Source organism: Trichosurus vulpecula, chromosome 1 (genome assembly GCF_011100635.1).
Source record: "Trichosurus vulpecula isolate mTriVul1 chromosome 1, mTriVul1.pri, whole genome shotgun sequence".
NCBI lineage: Eukaryota > Metazoa > Chordata > Mammalia > Diprotodontia > Phalangeridae > Trichosurus > Trichosurus vulpecula.
Window position 1 is genome coordinate 24,134,826 of NC_050573.1, and position 23,727 is coordinate 24,158,552.

The 23,727-nt window shown below is 51.5% G+C and overlaps 1 protein-coding gene across 1 annotated transcript in view; it reads left to right on the forward strand.

Annotated features, from left to right (window-relative positions):
- GCN1 (GCN1 activator of EIF2AK4) overlaps positions 1-23,727 on the forward strand; it is a 62,471-nt gene that overhangs the window by 12,822 nt on the left and 25,922 nt on the right. Inside the window, exons 6-34 of the mRNA XM_036757967.1 lie at positions 364-462; positions 547-681; positions 1,253-1,321; positions 1,428-1,536; positions 2,021-2,095; positions 3,462-3,590; positions 5,649-5,699; positions 6,280-6,378; positions 6,639-6,812; positions 8,896-9,048; positions 9,838-9,930; positions 10,804-10,879; positions 10,960-11,119; positions 11,900-12,089; positions 12,222-12,346; positions 13,615-13,793; positions 14,087-14,180; positions 14,475-14,588; positions 14,694-14,892; positions 16,884-17,039; positions 17,428-17,615; positions 18,199-18,279; positions 18,537-18,680; positions 19,339-19,466; positions 19,668-19,857; positions 20,076-20,146; positions 20,717-20,882; positions 21,324-21,518; positions 23,362-23,608. Of these exons, the coding sequence (XP_036613862.1) occupies positions 364-462; positions 547-681; positions 1,253-1,321; positions 1,428-1,536; positions 2,021-2,095; positions 3,462-3,590; positions 5,649-5,699; positions 6,280-6,378; positions 6,639-6,812; positions 8,896-9,048; positions 9,838-9,930; positions 10,804-10,879; positions 10,960-11,119; positions 11,900-12,089; positions 12,222-12,346; positions 13,615-13,793; positions 14,087-14,180; positions 14,475-14,588; positions 14,694-14,892; positions 16,884-17,039; positions 17,428-17,615; positions 18,199-18,279; positions 18,537-18,680; positions 19,339-19,466; positions 19,668-19,857; positions 20,076-20,146; positions 20,717-20,882; positions 21,324-21,518; positions 23,362-23,608 (3,889 nt within the window). The remainder of the gene's footprint in view (positions 1-363; positions 463-546; positions 682-1,252; positions 1,322-1,427; positions 1,537-2,020; positions 2,096-3,461; positions 3,591-5,648; positions 5,700-6,279; positions 6,379-6,638; positions 6,813-8,895; positions 9,049-9,837; positions 9,931-10,803; positions 10,880-10,959; positions 11,120-11,899; positions 12,090-12,221; positions 12,347-13,614; positions 13,794-14,086; positions 14,181-14,474; positions 14,589-14,693; positions 14,893-16,883; positions 17,040-17,427; positions 17,616-18,198; positions 18,280-18,536; positions 18,681-19,338; positions 19,467-19,667; positions 19,858-20,075; positions 20,147-20,716; positions 20,883-21,323; positions 21,519-23,361; positions 23,609-23,727) is intronic.

Sequence of the window (23,727 nt, forward strand, 5' to 3'; positions counted from 1 at the left end):
TAGTCGGAGAGTCGGAGAAGCTGCTATACAGTTATTGCCAAAGCATGTGAAAGGGGCCACAGGTCTTATAGAGTCTCAGACTGAGTTGAGAGGCCTCCAAGGGTGCCTGGTCCCGGCACCATAGACTGGAGGAAGAGTTGGAGGTGGTGGCCCTAGGAGGGTAGAGGTGGGAAGGGCGTTCGGCGCAATGAGGACAGCGTAGGGGAGGGGGGGTGGCAGGATGAGCACAGGGAGGAGACCAGCCTTTCTGTCCATGTGTGTCTGTCTGGTGGTTGGGGAGGGCGCTTCCCCAAGGGAGGCACAGGGGTTCCCTTGTCCAGTCGCCGTGCCTGCTCTGATTGGGGCCGTGGTTGGTCTTGGCAGGTGGAGGTTCAGTGCCTGCTTCTGTTGGAAGTCCTGGGTGGCTCTCACAAGCATGCGGTGGACAGTGCCGTGAAGAAGCTGAACACGCTGTGGAAAGAGGTGACTCAGGGTGCTGAGAGGGGCTGACCTTAGCGCAAGCTCTGGTGTCTGCTCTTCTGACCCCCTTGGTGATTCTTCCTTTAGAACTCGGGCCTGGTGGACCAGTACCTGTCTGTTATTCTCAGCCTGGAGCCGAGCCAGAACTATGCTGGCATGCTCGGACTCCTGGTGCAGTTCTGCACGAGCCATAAAGAGATGGATGTGGTCAACAGACACAAGGCAAGTCAGAGGCCTGAGGGTGGGGTGGGAGGTTCTAGGCCTTGCTCTGTCCTGTGGGATTGCTGGGGGAAGGGCTGATGGTGCCCCATCAGGGCCTAGCTGCTGCCAGTAGCAGAGGCTAGTCCAAGATGGGTCAGGAGGCTGGAGGGTCCTGAGGAGTTCAGTGAAGATTCTAGCTTTTCACTAGAGTATTTGCACTCGAGACATAAGGACAAGGTTTCTCTCCCTTGTCCCTTGAGCTGCAGCCTCGTCGGATGATGTGGACTCTAGTGGGGGACAGTCGGACACAAGATTGCTGCTCCAGTGCCTCACCATGGCCTGGAGGTGACCGTGAGGGTGCCAGCAGAGGCCAGGCCAGCTTAAGTTCAAAGCTTGGCCACAGGGGATGGATTTTTTGGCCTTAACCTCCCTGAGACCTGCCGATTCCTAGTGAGGGAATTACTGCCCATACTTGGAAAGTCACAGCTCCTTGGAGTCTTGATTCTTGCCTTACGGAGGAGACCACCTAGCAGAGGGAGGTTGGACCAGTGACCAGAGGAGAGGCGCTCTAACTGGGCCGTTGTTTCTGCAGAGTGCTGTCCTGGATTTCTACATGAAGAACATCCTGATGAGCAAAGTCAAACCTCAGAGGTACCTGCTGGTGAGTGAGGGAGAGCCCTGGCTGCCCTGCCTTGGTTCCCTAAGCCCCTTGGGTCCTCCTGAGCCGGTAGGTCGTGGTAGCTCGTCTGACTGTCTTCTCTCTGTAGGACAACTGTTCCCCAATTCTCCGCTATATCTCACATTCTGAATTCAAGGACCTGGTGCTGCCCTCCCTGCAGAAATCCTTACTTCGGAGCCCTGAGAATGTCATTGAAAGTGAGTTGTAGACACCTCCACTGGGAAGGTGACAGTGAAGGGTCACAGGCCATGAGGAAAGCTGATCCCTGGAGACAGAGTTAGTCTCAGGTTTCTGCTGAATTCATTTGGGATCCATCGAGAGAGGGGATCCCTTAATTTAGGGAATGGAAAGCATTGGGGAGGAGGAGAAGAGCAGAGTTATTTTGGATCTGCAGCTTTTCCTCTCCTTTTAGGTACATGGGGGACAGTTAGGACCAGGTGGTAGTGTCGTCACCAGAACCTTTGGACAGCCTGGCATGGCAGCTGGTGTGGATCTGTAGAAATGACTGTTCATGTCGGGGCCTAGGGCAGCTCCATGAGTCTTGCTTGGCCTGAATGGAGAGATTGAACAAATAGACTCTTTGGAAGTGATTTTCTGAACTTCAGTTGGAATCATCTTTGAATTAAAACTAGTGGATTCATTAAATACACTTAAAACTCACTGTTTTCTCCCCACCTTTAGCCGTCTCCTGTTTGTTGGCATCGGTGACCCTTGACCTCAGCCAGTATGCCCTGGACATCGTGAAAGGCCTAGCTAGTAAGTGTCTTTTATCGGGAAGGCAGCTATTGCTGCTGCAGATGGGGTGAGGCTAAGGTCACAAAGGAGGCAGCATGTTTGTTTGGCTCTGTGGGGTGGCCTGGAGCCTTCGTAGGCTTTCGTTCCTGTGACCCGGTGCTGTGCCAGGCTTGGAGGCTTGTTTGCTCTCACCTGTTTTCTCTGTTGTAAGATGAGATGTCTGGACTTAATAACCTTCAAGGTCCTTCCCCTTAGACTCTCATTCGTAGACATAACCAAGTCCAAAGTAAGGTAGTGTGCTTTTCTGATTAATCATGTTTCTTGTACAAAAAAGAGCTCAATTAAAATAGCTAAGTGTACCATTTACATTCATTCCTACTCTGTTTAAATAGTTCCAGCACTTTGTGAAGCAATATAGATGCCTAAGTACAACTGAGTGCCTTTCTCACTAATCTTCACTATTGTCAATCTGTTTATTCTCATTCTGTCTTGAGTAGCTCTAATTTGTCCTGAATCTGCTCATTTAGAAATGTATTCTGCCCCTCTGCCATTCTGGTCGGGTGAGGAGGAGCAGCTTTATTTGAAGCCCGTAAAGGCAGCTGGCTCTGGCTTTTGGGTTTTTTTTGGGAGCAGGAGAGACTTTTAACTGGCTATGGATCGGTGATTGGGGAACGACAGGCCCTTTTGGCCCTTCTGAATTTGCTGCCCCTCTGCTCGTCCCTCTTGCTTCATGGCCCAGCAGAAGTCTAGAGGACCGTGACTTTGGAGCAGGGAGGGACTGGAGAGGTTTTCCTATCTTAGCTCTTTTATTTATGGATGAGGAAACTGAGGCACAGAGAAAGTACCCAGGGTCAGCCAGGCAGTGAAGCCCAGGTCTGGGTTCTTCAGCCATTAAGTAGGATGCTCCTAGGCTGGGCAGCTTCTGAGTCCTAACTGGCCTTGTGATTAGAGTCCAGCTTCCCTCCTTTTCCTTTGCCATGTGACTTGATCTCGAAATAATCGGTTTCCATGCTGACAGCTGCAGATTCCCTCTGGTTTTGCAGCCTGGCTTCGGACAGGCCTCTTTGGAGATGGCGTGCTGTGCTTTGAGTGGCCCATGCACTTTTTTAACTTAGAATGAAAGTTTTTAGCAGGTGGGAAGGGGTGAGACTGGATCATGTCCAGAGTTCTGCCCAGCTCTCAGTCTGTGACCCTGGGAAGGGAAGGGGGTGGGTGGGGGTTGACATTTGGACACATGTTAGCTGTAGCACTTTTGGGTTCTGTAAAACAGTTTATAGGATTATATTCAGGATTCTGAAATGAAGATTCCTTCACATTGCTTTATATCTAACTGAGGGATAACCCTGCCCTTCAGCTGAGGATGTATGACTTTGTGTGTCCCCATTAGGTCAGCTGAAATCCAACACTCCTCAGCTGATGGATGAGGCCGTGGTGGCGCTGAGGAATCTGGCCCGTCAGTGCAGCGATCCGTCAGCTATGGAGTCCCTGACGAGACACCTCTTTGCTATCCTGGGGGGTGAGTAGCCTAGTGGGCTCCATCAGATGGTGGGGAAGGCTGGCATGGCGAGTTGTAGTTCAGGAAATTCCCAGATGTGAGGTAAGACTGAGACTACCATTTATGTGGTTGCTGAGTCGTTTGTCTTCCCGACCCCATTTGGGGTTTTCTTGGCGAAGAGACTGGGGTGGTTTGCCATTACCTTTTCCAGTTCATTTTACAGATGAGGAAACTGAGGCAGATAGGGTTGAGTGACTTGCCCAGGGTCACACAAGCTAGTGTTTGAAGCCAGATAGGAACTCAAGAAGGTGAGTCTTCCTGACTCCAGGTTTGGTTTTCTGTGCACTGTGGCGCCACCTAGCTGCCCAGACTACCGTATAGTTACCCTATAATTGGGAAAAGCCTTTGTGGCTGTTACTGGGTAACTTTTTTTTTTTAAACAACTTTTTATTGATGTCTTTTGTTTTTTACATCTCCATACTTTCCTCCAGGATGCCTCCCCTTCTGCCCCCACTACCACCACCCTGGAAATCATATAACATAACATAGCATAACATAACCATATAACAAACAGTATTTTTAAAAGATAAATAAAAGAAAAACAAGAGTAAAAAAACCAGCCTAACTGACCAGCATGTTGAAAAAGTCTGAAAATCCATGCACCATGCCATAGTTGTGGGCCTCCCGCCTTTCTGAGAGGCAGCATGGGGAGGTCTTTCTCATAGCTCTTCCTTTGAGCCTCTTTCGTTGTTTAGTTTTGCAACATTCCCTTTTGATGTTTTATCATGTGGCTGTTCTTTCCATTTCACTGTTGTAGTTTGTAATACCATGTACGTTGTTTTCTTGGCTCCTGCTTCATTCTGCATCAGCTCATTTAGATCTTTCCATGCTTCTCTATAATCATCACATTCAGCATTTCTTACAGCACAGTGATACTCCATTATATTCATGTACTGCAGTCTGTTTTGCCATTCCTCAACCGTGGGCATCTACTCTGTTTCCCATTCTCTGCTCTAACAAACAGTGCTGCTATAAATATTCTCGCGTCTATGGGAACTTTTTTTTTAATCAGGGACCTCCTTTGGACATAAACTGTGTAATGGACTCTCTGGATGGAAGGATATGGACATTTTAATAACTTTATTTATGTAATTCCAAATTGCGTTTTTGTACTGATTCACAGCTTCACTAACAATGCACCAGTGTGCCTGTCTTCCCACAATCCCTCTGACATTGACTGTTGCTGTCTTTTGTTATCTTTGCCAAATTTCATGGAGCCTCAGAGTTGCTTTGATTTGTATTTCTTTTATTGTTATAATTTGGAGCTTTCGTTCATGTGGTTGTTGATACTTTGTAGGTTTTTTGAGAATTATTTATTCATTTCTTTGGCCACTTATCTATTGGAGAGTGGCTTAGTCTTATACATGTTAATTGTTCACATATTTCGGACACAAATCTTTATCAGAGAAAACCCTTACAAAGATTTTTTTTCCCATTTGACCACTTCCCTTCTTATCCTAGATGCATCAGTGTTGTGTGTGCAGAAGCTTTTCAATTTTGTATAATCAGTTATGTGTTTCGTCTTTTGTAATGACTTCTATCTCTTGTTTAAGAATACATTTCCTCCTCATAGCTGTGAAAGGTGTATGACCTGTTTCTCTTCGGACTTTTTTATAGCATGATCTTTAATATTAAGATTATGTATCCATTAAGAATATATTGTGGAATATGGTGCAAGGTTGGCCTAAATGCTAATTTCTGCCATACTGCTTTTCAGTTTTTATCATAGTGCTTTCCTAAGTAATTTGTGATTTCTGGTTTATCAAACACTGGGTTGTTGAGTTCCATTGTTTCTGCTTCTCTCTGGTCTAGTCTGTTCCATTGTCCTTTCTCTCTGTTTTTTAGCCATTATCAGATGGTTTTGATGCCTGTTGCTGTATGATATAGTTTGACCTCTGGAGGCACTATTCTGTCTTTGTCCTGGGTGACTTTTTAAAAGAAATGTCTCAGCCTTTGGGTCTTATCTTTTTGGAATGTCTGGATGATGTAGGTCTCATGTTTTTGATATCTTTTTGACAGGTTCTGAGGGGAAGCTGACCATTGTTTCTCAGAAGATGAGTGTCCTCTCAGGTACAGGGTAGTCGGAGAGAGAATTGGGGTCAGTAGTAGGTCAGGCTTTGTGATGAGATGCAGTAGAAAGAATTCCTTCCTTGAGCTTTGGGTTAGCCAAGGGCTCCTCTGGAAGAGGAGTGGTTCCTAAGTATTTATCTCATGCCACCTCTGTGCTAGGCCCTGGGGAGATGAGGGCAAAGACTGAAACAATCCCTTCTCCCCAAGAACTGACCCTCTTATGGGAGACAGTAAGGACAGCAAGAAGCACACACAGTATCAGTAAATAGAAATGGAACATATGTGAAGTGGTGAAATTCCAAGAAGTGGGAGAGGGAGAGCAGGCTCCTGTGCTTGGTCTTTCTGGAGAAGCCTCATTTCTAAAGCACAGAGTAGAACTGGTGGGAGGACAGGCCTTGGGGGCCCAGATGGGCAGGTGACTGGGGGCCCTGGCAGGGAGAATGCTGTGCCCCCAGGGCGACACCACCCTGAACTGAACTGGCCAGCAGGAGGGAGCAGAATGGCAGCTAGTCATCAGTCTGACTTGTTGGAGTCCTGGCCCCAAAGCAGTTACTAACATCGCTGTCTGCTGCTCCTCTAGGGATTGGGAGTTTCAGTCACCACGTGGTTTCTGGGCTCTCCAGCCAAGCCCTGAGTGGGACAGTGGCCGAGCTCTTCATTCCTTTCTTCCAACAAGAAGGTGAGAGCTCACAGGCCTTATGGCCCTGAATGAGCTGGGGCCGGAGCGGGGCTGAGCCTGGGAGCCCTGAAGGCTTCTTTTTCACTGGTGGCATGAGAGTCCATGTGGACTGCTTCCTTTCCTGTGTGCCTTGTCTCTGGAGGGAGCTAATGTCCCCGTTTCCCTTTGTTCACACTTAGCACTCCTCCTTGCCTAGCTTGCTATGACCCAGTCAGTTTGGGTTCATATTTACACTGACTGGCTCCTCCCTCCTTTGCCAGTTCATGAAGGCACGTTGGTCCATGCTGTCTCCACCCTTGCTCTCTGGTGTAACCGCTTCACCACCGAAGTGCCCAAGAAAGTCATTGAGTGGTTGAAGAAGGCTTTCAGCCTGAAGACGTCCACCTCTGCTGTTAGACATGCTTACCTGCAGTGCATGCTCATCTCCTTCCGAGGTGAGTGGGTTCATCCAGTGGGGGATCTGGAGCTCTGCAGCCAAAGGGGCACGCGCAAGAGAGCTGGGAGCTGTTTGTCCTCCTGCGGTCAGCTTCAGAGGCTTATTACTATTTCACTTCCGCCCAGATTTGGAAAACTCAGAGATTGGCCACGCTGAAGGGCAGATGTCTACACATCCTCTTTAGAAGTCTGGTGCAGAAAGCCACCTGCAGAAATCTGAATGTTAGCTAGAGGAGCTAGAGAGAGAGACCACAAACTTCACTTTCTGAATTTGTGGAAGCATGTTCCTGATTCCTAAAGATCAAGTCTGACGATTCTCGGTTCACAGATGCCTTAGTTTGGGGAGTCATCCTTCATTTTGGACTTGTTTAAAAAAAAAAGTCTGTGCTGGGATGACTAGCTATCCTGGTACGGATGTGCCAGCAGGAATTAAATCGATGGGTACAACCTTGGTCATTACAGGCAGAGGAGTGCAGTTTCGTGTGATCAGAGAGGGTTTTATCTTTTTTAACTTTTGAATGAACATTTCACCAATGTAAAGAGAATTCTTAGATCTTGTTTCCATACCCATCCAATGCCTCAGGGTAGGATTTCCCTTTTTGGTAGTTTGAGACTTTGAATGATTATTGATGAGAAAAACGCTTAGCCCATTTTTAAATGCATTTTATTATCATTTTTTGTTTTAACATCACTCTTCTGTGTATATTACTTCCCCACTGTATCTAGTGAGCCATCCCTTGTAACAAAAAAGAACGAAAAAGCAACTCAGCAGAACCAGCCAGCACCTCAGCAGGGTCTGCCAGACTGTGTAATGTAAGGATTCCCAAATCCTTAGCAGATGTCAGAGGATGCTGACAAAGAGGACTGGTGCTTTTGTAGGAAATATGTCTTTGTGCCCCAGGTATTCCATCTGTAACTTGGGGAGAAAAACTGTCTTAGTGGAGAATAAGGAAAGAGCCTTCATCCATTTTTTTTTTTTCCCTAAAGAAAAAGAAGGTAGGAAGGCTTAGTGGGAAACACTTTTGACTTGGAGTTAGACCTGGGTGAGAATCTGCTCAGTCATTATGTTTCTGTGGGCAGATCCCTACACCACCCTGGATAGAGTGCGAATAATGGAATTTTCCTTGCCCATCTCCTCTGGGCGCTATGAGGACAGTGGAGTCATGATTCTGAGCGTAAACCAATACCGCCCAATTGTCCTGAATGTCTTCTTGGAGAAGTCAGCAGGCCTCCCTGTCAAGTGTGTTGGCCAGTTTGTATTTTTGTTTCTGCCCATTAGCCTCTGCTCTGAGTCAAGGGCACAGACAACAGAGGGGCTTTATTTGATCCTTGCAGCACTAGGCTCTCGGAAGTGAGCACTTCACCCTGTTCTGTGATGATGTGAAATAGGCCACCTCCACTTCTCTCCTTAGATTAATGGCTCAGATTGAATGAAAACCACTTTGTTGGTGTGTTTCAGTGGTTTAAGGACAAAAGAAGGGAAACAGGTATTTGTTAATGACTCACTGTTCCCGCCAGGCATTATGTTAAGTGCTGGGGCTACAAATACCAACAAAAAGAAAGATAGCCCCTGCCCTCAAGGAGCTTACAGTTTATTGGGGGAAACACCCAAAAGGGGCTAAACAGCTGGGTTTGGAGGAGAGATGAAGGTATAAGGTCAGGAGGTCAGATCAGGCACTGCTGTTAGAGGGGAATGAAGGCCCCAGCAGGAGCTCCCCAGTGGGTGGAGGCTTGGGGGTAGATAATCAGAAGGAGTAGGTCAGAGGGGTAGAAGGGGATGAGGGTGAAGGGGGAAGCAGCAGCATCAGCATCAGCATCAGCATCAGCTCCAGTTTGAAATAGCCTTCAGCTTTTTCTGCTGTGGCTTAGTTCAGTAAAACGTTTTTGCTCAGGGTTCCACAAGGGAGAGTCCAGCTTTGGTTTTGGTGTCTGAGATTGAAATCTGGTTGTCCAGTGCACGTTTTCCTTTGTTGTGTGGACGATTTTTTAAAAAGTAGTTTAGGGTTAGTAATGCCTTCTTCAAGTAAGGCCCTTCTGGCCCCTTGGGGTCGTAGCTCCTGAGGATCTTGTCATGTTCTACAGGTGACACACTCCTGCAAGGAATGGACTTTCTTCCCCTGCTGATCCAGACTGTAGAAAAGGCAGCATCCCAGAGCACTCAGGTCTCCATAGTAACAGAAGGGGTTGCTGCAGCTTTGCTGATCTGTAGACTGTCTGTGATTGACACACAAGCTGGTAAGGGGGCCAGCATCATTGGGCTCGTTGGAGCGGGGAGTCAGGGTGGGGTCACATCTGAGTCCTGGCATCTCAACACGTGGGAGCAGAGTAAAATTAGGATCCCTTCCCCTCTCACCGCCCACTGTCATGTTGGGCTGGTCAGAAGAGAAGTTGCTCAGTCTAAGGGAGGAAGAGCCCTAGAGGTAGTGCTGGGCAGTAGAAATGTCTCTGGGGAGCTTTGTGTTCCTCCTTTTCTAGATTAGCTTTCTGTTTAGCCCCCAAGCCCTTCATCAGTCACATAGAAGTGACTTTTGGGATTTTTCAATTCACGTTGTGGACACCTGTATCCTGAACTGTGTATAAAGAAATAGTGTTTTCTTCTTGATAAAACAGGGCTCCTTTGTGAGGCCAGATGTGGATGAGCTCCAGTGTTCGGGGAAGAAAGGGTCACATGGGTAGCATGTCCAGGACAGACTTCCTCATACCTTTAGTGGCAGCAGTGTCCAACCTTTCCTTCTCCTGCCTTTCTACTCCACCATTCCTCTGTGCTGCTCAGCTCTTACCTCCCCTCCTCTCCTCAGTTCCACTCTGCCCTGCACAATGGGACCCATCCCCACTGATTTCTGAAGGAGCCTGTTAGTTATTGAGATTGGGGGGAGTTGGGCATAGAGGGTTGTCTATGTTAGAGTTTTCCTGAATAAGCACCAGGAAGAAAAGTTGGGCACCTGTGGGCTGGGCCAGGGGCTGCTTTGGGTAAGGAGGGCCCCGTGGGCAGCCCCATCACGTGCCGGCTCCTCTTCCTTGCAGAGGCCAAGTTGAACAATTTCTGGCAGCTGATTGTAGATGAGAAGAAGCAGCTTTTCACCTCAGAGAAATTCCTGTTGTTGGCCTCCGAGGATGGTGAGCTTGTGAAGGCATTGGCTGGACTCAGGGCAGTGGAGCAGCTGAATGGGTCCTCTCCCATCCTGAGCTTTCAGCTGGCCTGGGGGCACTTTGTGTTTTCTGTGTCCTTGACCACCAAGGGCCCCCTGCTCAGAATCATGCTTCAAAGGCATAGAATTACTAAGGAAGCCAATTATATTGAATTTCACTTATCAGATCATTTAAAAAAACCCACATTTGCAGCCCTCCTGCTCTCAGCTCAGCTCAACAAGCAGATCTTCACAGATTCCTACAAGTGGGATCCTGGGGTCACAAGTTCAGGACAGGAGGGGACCTCAGAGGGCATCTAGTCCTTGTTATACAGATAAGGAAGCATAGGCCCTGCAATGAGACTGGTGTCCAGAGTCACAGAGCCACTGACTCCTCATCTTGTGGCCATGTCCCAAGATGCAGGTTGGCATGCTTGGCCTAAGTAGGCAAGGGCAGGTGTACAGGGAGCATGCCTGGCTCGTGCGGAGCCCAGGAAGTGTGTGGGAGAAGCTGGGAGATTTGTAGAGACAAGAAAATAAAGGAGCTGTTAGATTGTCTGTAATTATAGCTGATTGGTTAATTGGTGCTGTCGAGAGGGTTTTCTTGTGTTTTAACAGGGAACTGAAAAGCTTTGGCTGATTGGTGGCAGACTCACTTCCCAGCGGGAAACAAACTGTTGGTTTAGTTCTGTGCAGAAAAGAAAGGACTGCACTTTAAATATTGTTATTTGTGAAAAATCGAGGTTTCCTGAACTGTTTTGGCTAATAATTAGTAATTGGGGAAATCATTCTTCAGAATAACTTCCGATGGCTGGGCCAGACCTGCTTGTTGCTGACTGGTCTCTGTGCCTGTCTGTTACAGCCTTGTGCACTGTGCTACAGTTGACGGAGAGGCTGCTGCTTGACCATGCTCACCGACTGCCTGGCAGCAAAGTCCAGTATGTATGGCTTGGCTTCCTCGGGCTCCTTGGGAGGGTCCCTTGTGGGCTTTCCTCAGCCACTGTCTCTGTGCTTGCAGGCAGTATCACCGGGCCCTCGTGGCTGTGCTCCTGAGCCGAACCTGGCACGTGAGGAGGCAGGCCCAGCAGACGGTCCGGAAGCTCCTGTCCTCTCTGGGTGGCTACACGCTGGCCCACGGGCTGCTTGATGAGCTGAAAGCTGTCCTCAGCTCCCACAGGGTGAGAGGGTCTGGGCTTTGGGCTCCTCCTAAGTTGTTGCCCTTCCCTTGGAGCTGGTTCGCATGATAGTAGTATTAATGACCAGTTTGGATGTGGTGTTCTTAAGCATCACAAAATGCTTTCCTCACAATACCCTTGGGAGGCAGACAGGGAATATGTCGTTATCTCCATTTTGCAGATGAAGAAACTGAGGCTTCGTGAGCCCTAGCCAGGCAGCCTTGAACGGAGGTTTGAACTCAGGTTTTGGGACTCTGAGGCTAGTGTTTTGTGGAGTCTGAAATAGTTTTTTCTCCAGTGGCTTTAGATTCTTTATTCTCTCCTCTCCCCAGTTTCCCTTCTCCCTCCTTCCCAACATTCTCTTTGAGTAACTTATTTACTTTTGGGCTGCACTGTATCCTAGTGAGGAGAGCATCTAGAGAGTAGCCCTCTGAATTGGAAAGTGCAAGGGGCCGGTAACAGAGCTGGTCTTGGGCCTACCTGCAGGCCCCTGGAGGACCCTCACAGGGCTTGCTACAGACCTCGAGTCAGCTCGCTTTCCTGGTCTGACCCTTGGCTTTGCTCCTTTCCCTTTAGCCTGGAAGGTTTATAGACACAGAGTCACAGGTGCTTCCTCCCTGCAGCCCCCCTCCTAGCTAGGGGATCCAGGGCAGGAAGTCTGAAGGCAGTAGGAACCCCTGCCAGGGCACCAGAGAAGACGCTCAGCAGAGCTGGATCCATTCAGAGAGTGGACATGGTTTACTTTGTTATGTACCTTCCTGGTGATACGGGCTGTCTTCCCAGGTGTTGCCGGCGGAGTCTTTGGTGACTGAGTCAGGCGAGTTGTCTGAGCAGGGAAAGGCCTATGTACCGCCTCGTGTCCTTCAGGAGACCCTGTGTGTGATCTCGGGGGTGCCAGGGCTTGAGGCTGACGTTGCAGAGACAGAGAGACTGGCCCAAGAGATGCTGATTGTCAGCCATCATCCTTCCATAGGTCTGTAGCTGGTGGGAGGAGGACTGGTGCAGGGGCAGGGCAGGGCTGGGTCTCCTTGGCTGTATTGGGAAGGTGAGGTTTAGCTGGCCTTTCCAAGAGGACGCATCAGGTTGCCTTCCTTCTACCCCTCAGTTGCGGTGCAGTCTGGGCTCTGGCCAGCCCTCCTAGTGAAGATGAAGATTGACCCCATGGATTTTATCACCAAACACCTGGATCAGATTCTTCCCAGAATCACCACTCAGACACACTTGAGCCAGGTAATCGGCTCATATTTTGTCTGAGCAGTCGAACCTCTTTGATCCCTTAGGATAATGACAGGGAGACGAGTCTGTCCCTGCATGTCTCTGTCTGGCCCTTGTCTCTCTCCTGAACTCTCATGTCTTTCCCATGATGTCTCCCCCTTAACAAGTCCGAAAGAGAGTTTGCGACCTTTTCCTCTGAACCAGATTTCCCTGTTTCCACTGAGGGCGCCACCATCCTTGGAGCTCAAAGTCCCACTTGGCATCTCCCTTCCTCTTGTCCTCACTTCTGATTCTCTTGCCTAGCAGACATCTGAGCTGTGTTTGGAGGACTCTGCCATCCTCTTCCTCCTTACTCTCCAACCCCGTCTGTCCCCTTACACAGTCATCTCCTGAGTGAGGCCTCTAGGCTCTTCTGGCTTCCATCCCCTTCTGGCCATCCGTCTTCCACACAGGCATCCAAATTAGCTTACTGAGGTGGAAGTCTCACCATGTCTCTGCCCTGCCCAAAAACCGGCAAGGGGCTCTGTGTATATCTAGGAGAACAATGTGTTCGTCAGCCGACATGTTGTCCATCCTTCGCCTTCACACCCCCAAGCTCGAGCTTCCTCCACGGCACTGCTCAGGAGCCATCTATGTGCACTTCTTAGGGCATGTGCTCTGTCTCTGTCTCTCTTTCCTTCTTCTGTCTCTTTGTCTTTTTGTCTCTGTCTCCCTCTCCTCTTCCTTTCTCTTTTGTCTCTGTCTTTCTCTAGCTCTCTGTCTCCCTCTCTTTTCTCTTTTTCTACCTCTCCCCATTCTCTCTCTCTTGTCTCTGTTCTTCTCCCTCTTCCTCTCCACCTCTTTTTATCTGTCTCTGTCTCCCTCTCTCCGTCTCCTCCCCCCATTCTCTCTTTCTCTGTCTTTGTGTCTGTCTCTGTGTTCATCTTCTCCCTCCCTGCCTTTTTTATCTCTTGGTCTGGCTCTCTCTCTCCATCCTTGCCTTTCTGCCCCACTCCCCCATCCCGTCTTACTTCTCTGTACGCTTCAGTAGAATGTCAGCTTCTTGAGGGCAGGAACCATTTTGTTTTGTCTTTGTATCTCCACACTTTGTCCATGGTGGGTGTGTGATCAATACTGGAGTTGGAGTAAGAGGCCTGAGGAGAGGACGTTGCCCTGAGGCAGGACGTGGGGATTCTGTGAATTGCAGAAGAAGCCACTTTCGGGGAGCAGGAAGACAGTGTGGCGTGTGGGAGCTCACAGAATCCAGCTCCCCGCGAGCCCTGACTCTTTCTGTGTCTTGCCAGTCATCCATGAACGCGATGGGTGCCCTCTCCGTCCTGTCCCCTCAGCGTGTCCTCCCGCAGCTGATCAACACCATCACAGCCACAGTGCAGAACCCCGCCCTGAGCCAGGTGACCAGGGAGGAGTTTGCCATCATGAAAACACCAGCCGGAGAGCTCTATGATAAGTCCGTGATTCCGAGGTGAGGCGCTGTAGACTGCCCGTGTCCTCTTTACCCACCGATGGCGAGCCAGGCACTTCCATATCTTTGCAGAGTCCAGCACCCTCCTTCCCCCTCCCCTGCCTTGGGGCATCCCTACCTTTTCTTCAGTGCTCCATCCTGTCTTTGAATGACTTTGTGTACACGGGCATTTCCTTCCTTGTGCAGCAGCGTGTAAGCTCCTTTAGGGCAGGGACACCTCACACTGTGCCCGGCACATGGTTCTGGCTTGTCAGACTGGCTGACCCCCTTCTCCCTCTCTGTGGTGTTTCTAGTGCCCAGCAGGACAGCACGAAAAAGGCCAACATGAAGCGAGAGAACAAGGCCTACTCCTTCAAGGAGCAGATCATCGAGCTGGAGCTGAAGGAGGTCAGCGGGGTAGCCTTGGCCCGACAGGGAGGCGGCCATAGCTCAGGGGTCTTGGCACGTCTCCAGGACCTTCCCTTTAAGAGTGTCCTGGCTGTGCTTTAGGGAAGAGGACGAAAGGGCCCAGGAGAGCTTCCCTCGGTGTCGGAGGGGCTGGGATCTAATCCTGCCGAGACGGAGGGGAGCAGCTGTGGGGTCAGGGCCCAGCTGGGGCGGGGCTGTCGTCTCGTTGGTTGGGCTCTAGGTCAGCTTCCTCTTCTTGATTTCAGAGTGAGGGTCCTTGGGTGGTTTTTCTAGGAGATAAAGAAGAAGAAAGGCATCAAGGATGAGGTGCAGCTGACCAGCAAACAGAAGGAGATGGTGCGGGCCCAGCTGGACAAGGAGGCGCAGATCCGGAGGTGGCTTCAGGAGGTGAGTGACTGTGTAGTACAGAAGACTCAGTGCGGGTAGCCCGCTGGCCAGGTTGCCTTCCCAGAGCAGGGGCCCGGGCACTGACCTTGGGGGCTTTCCTTGCAGCTGGACTGCTCGCTGGAGGCAGCCCTTGGGCTCCTGGACACCATTCTGAGCAGGAACCCGCTGGGGCTGACCCACTACATCCCCATCCTGGTGCGCTCTTTCCTGCCGTTGCTGAAGTCCCCGTTGGCTGCTCCGAGGGTCAGGGACCCTTTCCTGTCCTTGGCCAGCTGTGTCATGCCCCCGAGGCTGAAGACTTTGGGTCAGTGCCTGCCTGTGGGGTGCTCGCTTGAGGGTCTCCAGGGCTCTCAGCTTGGGGTGGGGGCAGCTGCTTGGTCACGTGATAGCAGGTGTGAGCTAGGGGGTCGTTAGAGGAAGGTTCCTCCTCCTGTAGGATCTGAGTCATTTAGAGCAGTCCCCTCGTTGTATAGGTGACAGGGGAGGGGGCATGTCATAGTAAGTCTCCAGAGCCTGGGTTGATTAGTTCTTGGGTCCCAAATCTGGGGCTTTTTCCACAACACTGGGTGGCTTCACATTTAAAATGAAAAATTAGCATATGTTTATTAAGCATTGGTTTCTGGATGTAAGGAGTTTATATTGTATTGTATAGCGTGTCACTATAATGCAAGCCAGATTGAGGCTTGAAAATCCACAGGAAAGCCAGGAGGTTAAGACTGCTTAGAAGAGCCATAGAGGAAGACAAAAGAGGAGGGGAAGAAGGGGCAAGGGAGGGCACTCTAGGCATGGGGACTGGCATGTGCAAGCATCTGGAGGTGGGAGATGTGGAATGTCTGGTTCAGAGGCCAGCTAGTAACCTACTTGGGCCAGAATAGGAGGCTCATGAAAGAGGAGATTCAAAAGAAGGCTGGGAAAATGGGGAGGAACCAATTTGTGAAGGGCCTTAAGTGCCAGGCAGGGGAAGCAGTGCTGAAGGGAGGTCTGTGAGGCCGGCTCTGAAGGGCCAGGGCCAGCGTTCGGGGCTTGGTCTTTTCCAGATGAGCCGGGCAGTACTGTAGGGTTAGAGAGGGTGGTCCAGTGCACCATGGGAGCCGTATCAGGCCAGCTGCTGTTTGATTGAGGGGTGTTGGATCTCTACTAACTGGAGAGTAGGTTGACCCTCTTTGGGGATCGGGTTTGTAGATGCTGTAAAACTGGGAGGAATGGCCTGGACATGGAGTTAGGAGTCAGAAGGGTCTTTCCAGACTAGAGCATTGGGTTGATTCTCATAAGGTCTTACTCTTGATGGCTTGGTTCACAAGGGAAAGGGTCTGGGGGGCCATGCTTAGACAGCAGGTATTCTGAGAAAGATGGGAGGATTTGGGGGACTGCAGACTTGGGCTCCACAAGGTGAGTGCTCTGGGGACCAAGTAAAGGAATGTGACCTTGGGCCGCATTCGGGCGTCCTGGAGTTCAGGAAGAGGAATCAGTAGGCCCTGGTCAGACTTCAGCCAGAGCAGATTTGGGAGCAGCAGTTAGAGAAGGACAGTGGTGAGGTGGAGAGTGTCCGGAGCAGGGCGGTCAGCATGGTGAAGGGTCTCGAGGGTTGGTAGAAGGGAACAGGGATGTTGAGCTTGAACAGGAGGAAATTGGAGGGCAGAGGAATGTTACCTGTTAGCTGCCTTCCAGTGGTGAAGGACATCCTGCCAAGGAGGGGCTGCGCTGGTTTGTTTGGCTCCAGAGCGTGGAACCGGGGCAAAGCGCTAACCAGTGGTCTGGGCTGCTTTGATAGGGTACAGGCTCCCCCACTTCGGAGGTTGTCAAGGCCAAACTGGACAACCACTGGAGTATGTTAGAATGAGGATTCTTTTTGGGAGTGGCTCGCACTAAGTGGTCTCTGGGCTGTTTCTGTGATTCTGATTCTGGGCTGTAGGTTTATTTTAAATCTACTCAGTGAGCTGTCCAGCCTGCCCCCGGCTGAGCATGCAGAATGGATGCCCATTCTGGCGCAAGCTACACGTATACCTGTCAGCCAGCAGCTCCAGGGGCTGGCCTGGCCGTGTGGAAGGGGGAAGGAGTGGTCTTGGAGCTGGGAGACCTGACCACTAATTAGCTGGGGGGACTGTGGGGCCTCTGTTCCCTCATCTTTGAAATGGGGAGCATGACATGTGCTCCCCAGGGAGGCTGAGGGGATTATGGTTGGACCTTTTAGTGGGGGTGAGGAGGCTGGTTCTTCCCTGCTGGGCCCACTCTGCCCATTTGCCTGTTGATGCGTTTCCAGACCTGTTGACCCTGGCTCTCTTCCATCCTCTCCAGGTATGTTGGTGAGCCACGTGACTCTGCGTTTGTTGAGACCAGAGTGTGTCCTGGATAAGTCATGGTGCCAGGAGGATCTTTTGGCCGCCACCCAGCGGGCTGTGAACCTCTTACACATCCACACCATCCCTGCCAAGACAGGCAAGGGAGAGCCAGGTAGGAGGAGCAGCCCTGCCCCATGCCAGGTCTGGCTGACTGACTGTTGCCTGGAAGGCCAGGGTCAGAGCATGAAGGAAGGATGCACATGGCATCCCAATTTCCTTCTTAGGCTATTGGGGAAAACTTTGCTTGTGTCTGGCTAGTTATCTAGGCTTCTTCTAGTCCCTTTACCACCCCAGCCTCCATCTTGAAGAGAGCAGGGTCACCCACTGTGGGTGCTGCTGTCACTCATTTCATTGAGTCCAAAAGCTGGGAAGAGTAGGGGCTTCTCAGACAGGTCTCCCTCTGGTGCTGCTTTCCCTGGGTCCTGTGGGGCGGTGGGCATGCTCAGGGCATGTTCTGGTCACTGGTTGGCCCAACATGGCTTTCTCTTGCTTCTTTGCAGGTGCTGCCCCCTTATCCGCCCCAGCCTTTTCCTTGGTCTTCCCTTTCCTGAAGATGGTACTGACTGAGACCCCCAACCGTAGCGAAGACGACGAGCAGCTCATGGTGCAGATCTTGCAGATCCTTACTGTCCATGCTCAGCTGAGGTCGTCCCCCTCTTCAAGTAATCAGGCCCTGTGGGTGGATGAGGTGAGGATGGCAGGAGAGAGCAGCCCAGTGAACCTCTCCTAGGAAAGAGTCAGGAGGAGGAGGTGCCAGTTGGAGGCAGCTGGGCAGAGCTGGGAGTTGCCTCAGCGTGGCTGCCTCTGGCAGTGGCACCTTGCTGACCCCAGCAGGCCCCCTTTCCTTCTCAGTGTGGCCAGGACCTCCAGTGTCCTGCCCCAAATGGGTTTTTGACTAACTAATGAACTTTGGATTCAAGTCCAGAGTCTTATGCAGTCGATCAGGCATCCAGGGGTCTGAGAGTCAAGCTGGTCATGAGTGTCTCCCTTGGTGTCCTTCAGCAGACCTGTGACTTTATTCCTTAAAAGCCACCTGGAAGGCGAGGTTTTTAGGAGAAAACTCCGGTTTTGTGTGGATGGGCCTGTTGTCCATCAGGGTTGATGTTCTCGATGTGTATGGGTGGTGTCTGTAACAGCAACAGTGGGGTAGGGCCAATGGGCCGCAGGGCACTGTCGGTGGATGGGGGATACTCTTCTCATCCCACCCAGCTTGGCCACCAGTTTCTTCCAAAACCTAAGTACCCAAGTCATGGCATGGTGTTCCTTCCTAGAACGGACCTGAGTTGCTACCTCGAACGGACATGCTGCGGCTACTGACGGCAGTGATTGGGACCGGTTCTCCTCGCTTACAGGTGTGTGAGCTTTCCCTGCCCTGGCCACCTTTGGGACTCAGCTCTCTGAGCTGCCATTTTCCAACTTGGTTGGTTTTGCTGGTTTGGTCTGTGAGCCCTTTGTGGTGTGACCTGGGAGGCCTTTTGGCTCACAGCCTGGAGGCAGAAGGGGCTCTTCTGCTGTGTTGCTCCTCTTCACTGGGGGGTGGAGGGGTAGGGCTTTAGCCTCACTGGGTCCTGGTACATGCAGTGGCCCTGTGAATCCCTGCTCTTCTTAGGGTCTGGCTGCAGACACGCTGAAGGCCTTGTGCGCCAGCAGCAGTGGAGACAACGGCTGTGCTTTTGCGGAACAGGAAGAGGTGGATGTGCTGCTCCAGGCCCTGCGGTCCCCATGCTCCAGTGTGCGGGACACAGCCCTCCAGGTGTGTAGATGCTAGCTGCCCCTTCATTTAGTGCAGGGTGGCCTCCTCTACCTGGGACCTTGAGGATCTTGGGGGGAGCTCAGGTACCCCAGGGCCTCGTGGCAGCTCCCTCCACTTACTTGTGGTTGTGCATGGAAAAGGTGTGACTTTCAAGTGGGAACCAGACAGTTTCATCCTGGGCTCCCGTCACATTGGATCATGTACAGGGCTTTAAAAATGCCTACAGAGCCCTTATGCATGTGACCTCTGGGATTTTCTCAATAACCCTGGGAGTTAAGTGCCTTCTTACCCCCGCTTTATAGATGGGGAGATTGAGCCCTGGAGAAGGGAAGTGACCCCTCCAAGGAGTCATAGAAAATACCTGGCAGAGTTGAGATTTGTCCTGGGCCCCCTCTCCCCATGCCCAGCACTTTCCGCCACAACATGCCATCCTTCCCTCTGGTTCAAAATAAACCTCAGGGGCCTGCTTGGCTACTGTGGTGAGGTCATTCTCCTCTGACTGAAGGAGCAGCTGTTGCCGCTTTGTGAGATCCTTGGACTAAAAGATAAACAGACTTGGTGATTTGGGGTCACTCAAGACTCTATCTCCAGCCCCGGGCTCTGGTTGGTACCTCATCTCGCTTCTGGGGAAGGGCTGATTTTTTGGTGCTTGTTCTAGGGCTTGGGGGAGCTCCAGATGGTGCTGCCAACCCCTGACAGTGATGAGAAGAATGGCCTGAATCTTTTGCGCAGACTCTGGGTGGTCAAGTTTGACAGTGAGGAGGAGATACGAAAGCTGGCCGAGAGGTGAGAGGTGGCACTGACCAGCCAGGTGGGCAAGCCTCCCGTCTCTTTAAAACCAAGATCAGGAAGTGCTTCCATGCCACCTTCCGAACCTCTTGACTTTATTTACCCTTGGATGTTCGCAGGGCCTAGGCAGGGGGAAGGGGGAGTGGGGTGTGAGGGAGGGAGGTTGTGTTTAACTCCCTGTGTGCTAATTTCTTGGAGGCTTTGGGAGGCCATGAACTTGGAGCTTCAGCCTGACCTCTGCTCTCTGCTGATCGATGACGTGATTTATCATGAGGCTGCGGTTCGGCAGGCTGGGGCCGAGGCCCTTTCCCAAGCTGTGGCCCGATATCCACGGCAGGCTGCCGAAGTCATGGGGAGGCTCATGGAGATATACCAGGAAAAGCTCTATGTGAGTTAACTGGACAGAAGGTTGTCACAGGCCGCAGGGAGGGTGTGTACTCGCCTTCCCCTTCTTAACACAAATGCCCACGAATGATCTAGGGCACATCTCTCAGTGACTCTCAGTCGCTGTGAATGGTGGTGCCAGTGGGATGGATTTCTGGTGAGGGGCTGGGGGAATTTGCTGACTTGATTTGGCAATTCCTGTGATCGGATGATCTCTTACAGAGGCCACCCCCAATTCTGGATGCCCTGGGACGAGTGATCTCAGAATCTCCTCCAGATCAGTGGGAAGCCAGGTATTTGGTGACTTTACTGCTCCCCAGATAGAGTTTTTGGAACTGATGAGGAATGGCCCAGGCCCCGGCGGGGGCATGGGGAGGGGGGTGGTGCTTTTAAATGACCTCGAGCCGGTGTACTCTGCAGTTTCCTCTTGGGGCATTAGTTCGAAGTTTGGAAAGGGGCTTATTCCGCTGAGGAACTGACATAGCCCCACTTTGCTGCAGTGGCCACATGAGCAGCATCCTCACTTCTAAAGGACCTTGTCGCCTGTCTTCTATCCTTTTATTTGTATGACATATTTCTGAAGTGGGGGGAGGGGAGAAGTAGTACTATTTCCATTTTACATGTGGAGAAACTGAGGCCCAGTAGTGGCCTCACCTGCTTACAGTAGTAAACTAGGACAGGAGAAGTGGAGCAGACGCTGGTGCCCTCGCCCGGTCCCTTTTCTCTTGTTTCAGTACATGGCTGAGGCTCCTCAGAGCAGAGCCCCTCCAGGTGCTGTGGGGGTGGGGCAGTTTCCTTTGCCTTTATCTAGAACCTGTCGTCGTTGGTCCTGGCACTTCCCCTCCTTCCCTTCCTTGACCCAGGTGCGGCCTGGCCTTAGCCCTGAACAAGCTCTCGCAGTATTTGGACAGCTCCCAGGTGAAGCCGCTTTTCCAGTTCTTTGTCCCTGATGCCCTCAATGACCGCAGCCCTGATGTCCGCAAATGCATGCTGGATGCTGCTCTTGCGACGCTCAATACTCATGGCAAGGTGAGGAGGGTGGTGTTGGCAGGAGTGGACCTGATGGGGGCCGTGGTGGACATGGACACTGTCCTTGGAGGGCGGAGGGAGGGATGGGCAGCTGTTCCTCCCTCGCCATCTAGGTGAGGAGAAGGAAGGGTGGAAAGATAGATCTGGCATAATGTTTGCCTAAAGGTTGGCGCTGTTGTGCCAGGGAAACCCCATGTCCCAGACAGGGAATCTGTTCTCCCAAAACTCGGAGTGAGGCTGTTGTCTGGTGCCACCTCCTTGTTCTTCTGAAGAATTTTACCAGGCAGTAGAGCTTTTGTCTTGTTCCTAGTAGCATTGTGGCCTGGCTGCTGTCCTCAAGCTCGATCCCCATAGCACAGGCTGCCATTGTCCTGGGCTCTTGGAGGGCTTAGCCCAAGGCGGACAAATATGCAGTGACCTCTGGGGTTCTTGGCTCTGCAGGACAACGTCAACTCCCTTTTGCCTGTGTTCGAGGAGTTTCTGAAGGATGCCCCTAATGATGCTAGCTATGATGCTGTCCGGCAGAGTGTGGTGATCCTGATGGGCTCCCTTGCCAAGCATCTGGATAAGAGCGATCCCAAAGTGAAGCCAATTGTGGCCAAGCTGGTGGCTGCTCTCTCCACCCCCTCACAGCAGGTACTGGCGAGTCACACCTGGCACCTGATGGCCCGGGGCATGTCCAGTCACACCTGGCACCTGATGACCTTAGGTGCAGGTTAGGGAGGGAACTTGGCAGGAAGGGGCCGTGAGTGGCTTGGGAGGAGATGGAGGGTGCTCCGAGCATGACTCGGATCTCCCCTAGATGTGGACAGGAGACCCAGGTGCCACATGTGCAGTGGTGAGTCCAAGGGCACAGTGATAGGTGGCCCTGCTGCTGTGCCCTATGCCCTCGGATGAGGCATGTGAGGGGCATAGTGGGCAGAGGGCTTGGCACTTGGCCCAGCATCAGGAAGACTTGGGTTTGAGGACTGCCCGTGTGGCACATGCTGGCTGTGTGGTCCTGGCGAGTCATCAGTGGACAGAACACCAGGCCTGGTGTCAGGAAAGACCTGAGTTCAAATCTGGATTTGGGTGCCTCTAGCCATGCCACCCTCGTGAGGTCATTTCACCTCTGCCTGCCTCAGTTTTCTCAACCGTAAAATGGGGGTCCCTCCCCCTCCTAGGGTTGTTGTGAGGATCCAGCTTAACACAGAAAGCATTTGGCAAACTTTAAATCTCTATATATGTGTGAGCTATAATTCCTTTACTCCTTCAGACTCATCTTTAAGAATGAACTGTAGAGCAGGTGCTGGTTGGCATTGGTAGAGGGAGCTACCTCACTGGGAGTTCCCTGTCTGTCTAAGAAACCTCACATTCAGGTGCTACCCCCCCCCAAAAAAAAATGTACATCTGGGGATTAATTTTCCCTAAGATCAGCAGTCCCTGAAGCAGCCATAGGATGATGATGCCTAGGAAGTGGAGGAGGGCCAGCAGCCTTTCTTCCCCCCTCCCACACCACCCCCATTGACCAGGCAGTAATTATCTGGTTTTTCATGTTGAATCCACCCTCTCCTAGATGAAATAGTGCTCTCTCTAAAGTGGAAAAAAAGCCCGTGGCTGCACCGCCTGATCCCCTACTTGTGTACAGCGTTCTGAAGGCACAGCGCCTGCCCTCTGATGTGCTGTCAAATCCCGAATGGTCTAGTTTCCATACGGAAAAATGAAGTGCCTTGGCAGGGGTTTGGGGACCATTAGAGAAAGGAAAGGGATGAGGAGCTTCTGGGTTTGTATGATTCAGTGTCTTTTTTTCCAAGTTGAATTTAGCAGACATTAGTTGACCTACTATGTGCCAGGGACAGAAAGATGAAATAAGACATGGGTCCTGCCCTCAAGGAGCTTCCGGTCTTTTTGAGTTGATACATTTTGTGTGGACCCTGCAGACAAAACAATCTTAGATTCCTCTAAGAGTAGCATTAAACAAATTTAACAGACATTGATTAAGCAAATGCTTACTTTTCTCCTCCATGAGCTTATAGTTTGCTGGGACAAATAGCGAATATACAAGTAAGGGACTGTTTGGCAGTTTGAGGAGGGAGGGGTCTCTCTGGGAAGACTTCCCAGGGCAGGGCTCTAGACTGAAGCCTGGAGGGGAGGTAGGCATTCTGGGAGGCAGTGGGAGGGGCAGCGCTTAGGCAGAGGCCTCTGCTCAAGTGTCAAGGCAGCCCTGAAATGCTGCAGATGGCCCATGGTCCACTTGGGCTGAATCCTCAAGGATGTGAGGGGAGGAATTAGAAATGAGGCTGGAAGGTCCAGGGCCAATTATTATGGATGGGTGGTGAGGGCTTCTAGTACCCAGACGAGGAGTTTGTATTTTCCCTTAGAGCCCCTGATGCTTCCTCCGTGGGAGTGGACTGGTCCTACCTGTTCCCTGGGATGGAGGCTGAGCCTGCAACTGAGGAATAGGCTGAAGGCCAGCCTGACCGAAGGCGTCTTTCCCCAGGTTCAGGAGTCTGTAGCCGGTTGTCTGCCTCCTCTGGTGCCTGCCATCAAGGAGGATGCTGGGGGCATGATCCAGAAGTTGATGCAACTTTTGCTGGAGTCAGACAAGTATGCCGAGCGCAAAGGGGCAGCCTATGGGCTAGCAGGCCTGGTAAAGGGCCTAGGCATTCTGTCCCTGAAGCAGCAGGAGATGATGACCACACTGACCGATGCCATCCAGGACAAAAAGAACTTCCGCCGGAGAGAGGGTGAGTGGGCGCATTCCTCTGGCTCTAGCATTGACTTGGGGCTGCCTAGGCTGGGCAGGCCTCACAGTGTCTGCTCTGTGCTCAAAGCCAAAGCTGTGGCCTCCTCCAGGGAAGGGCTC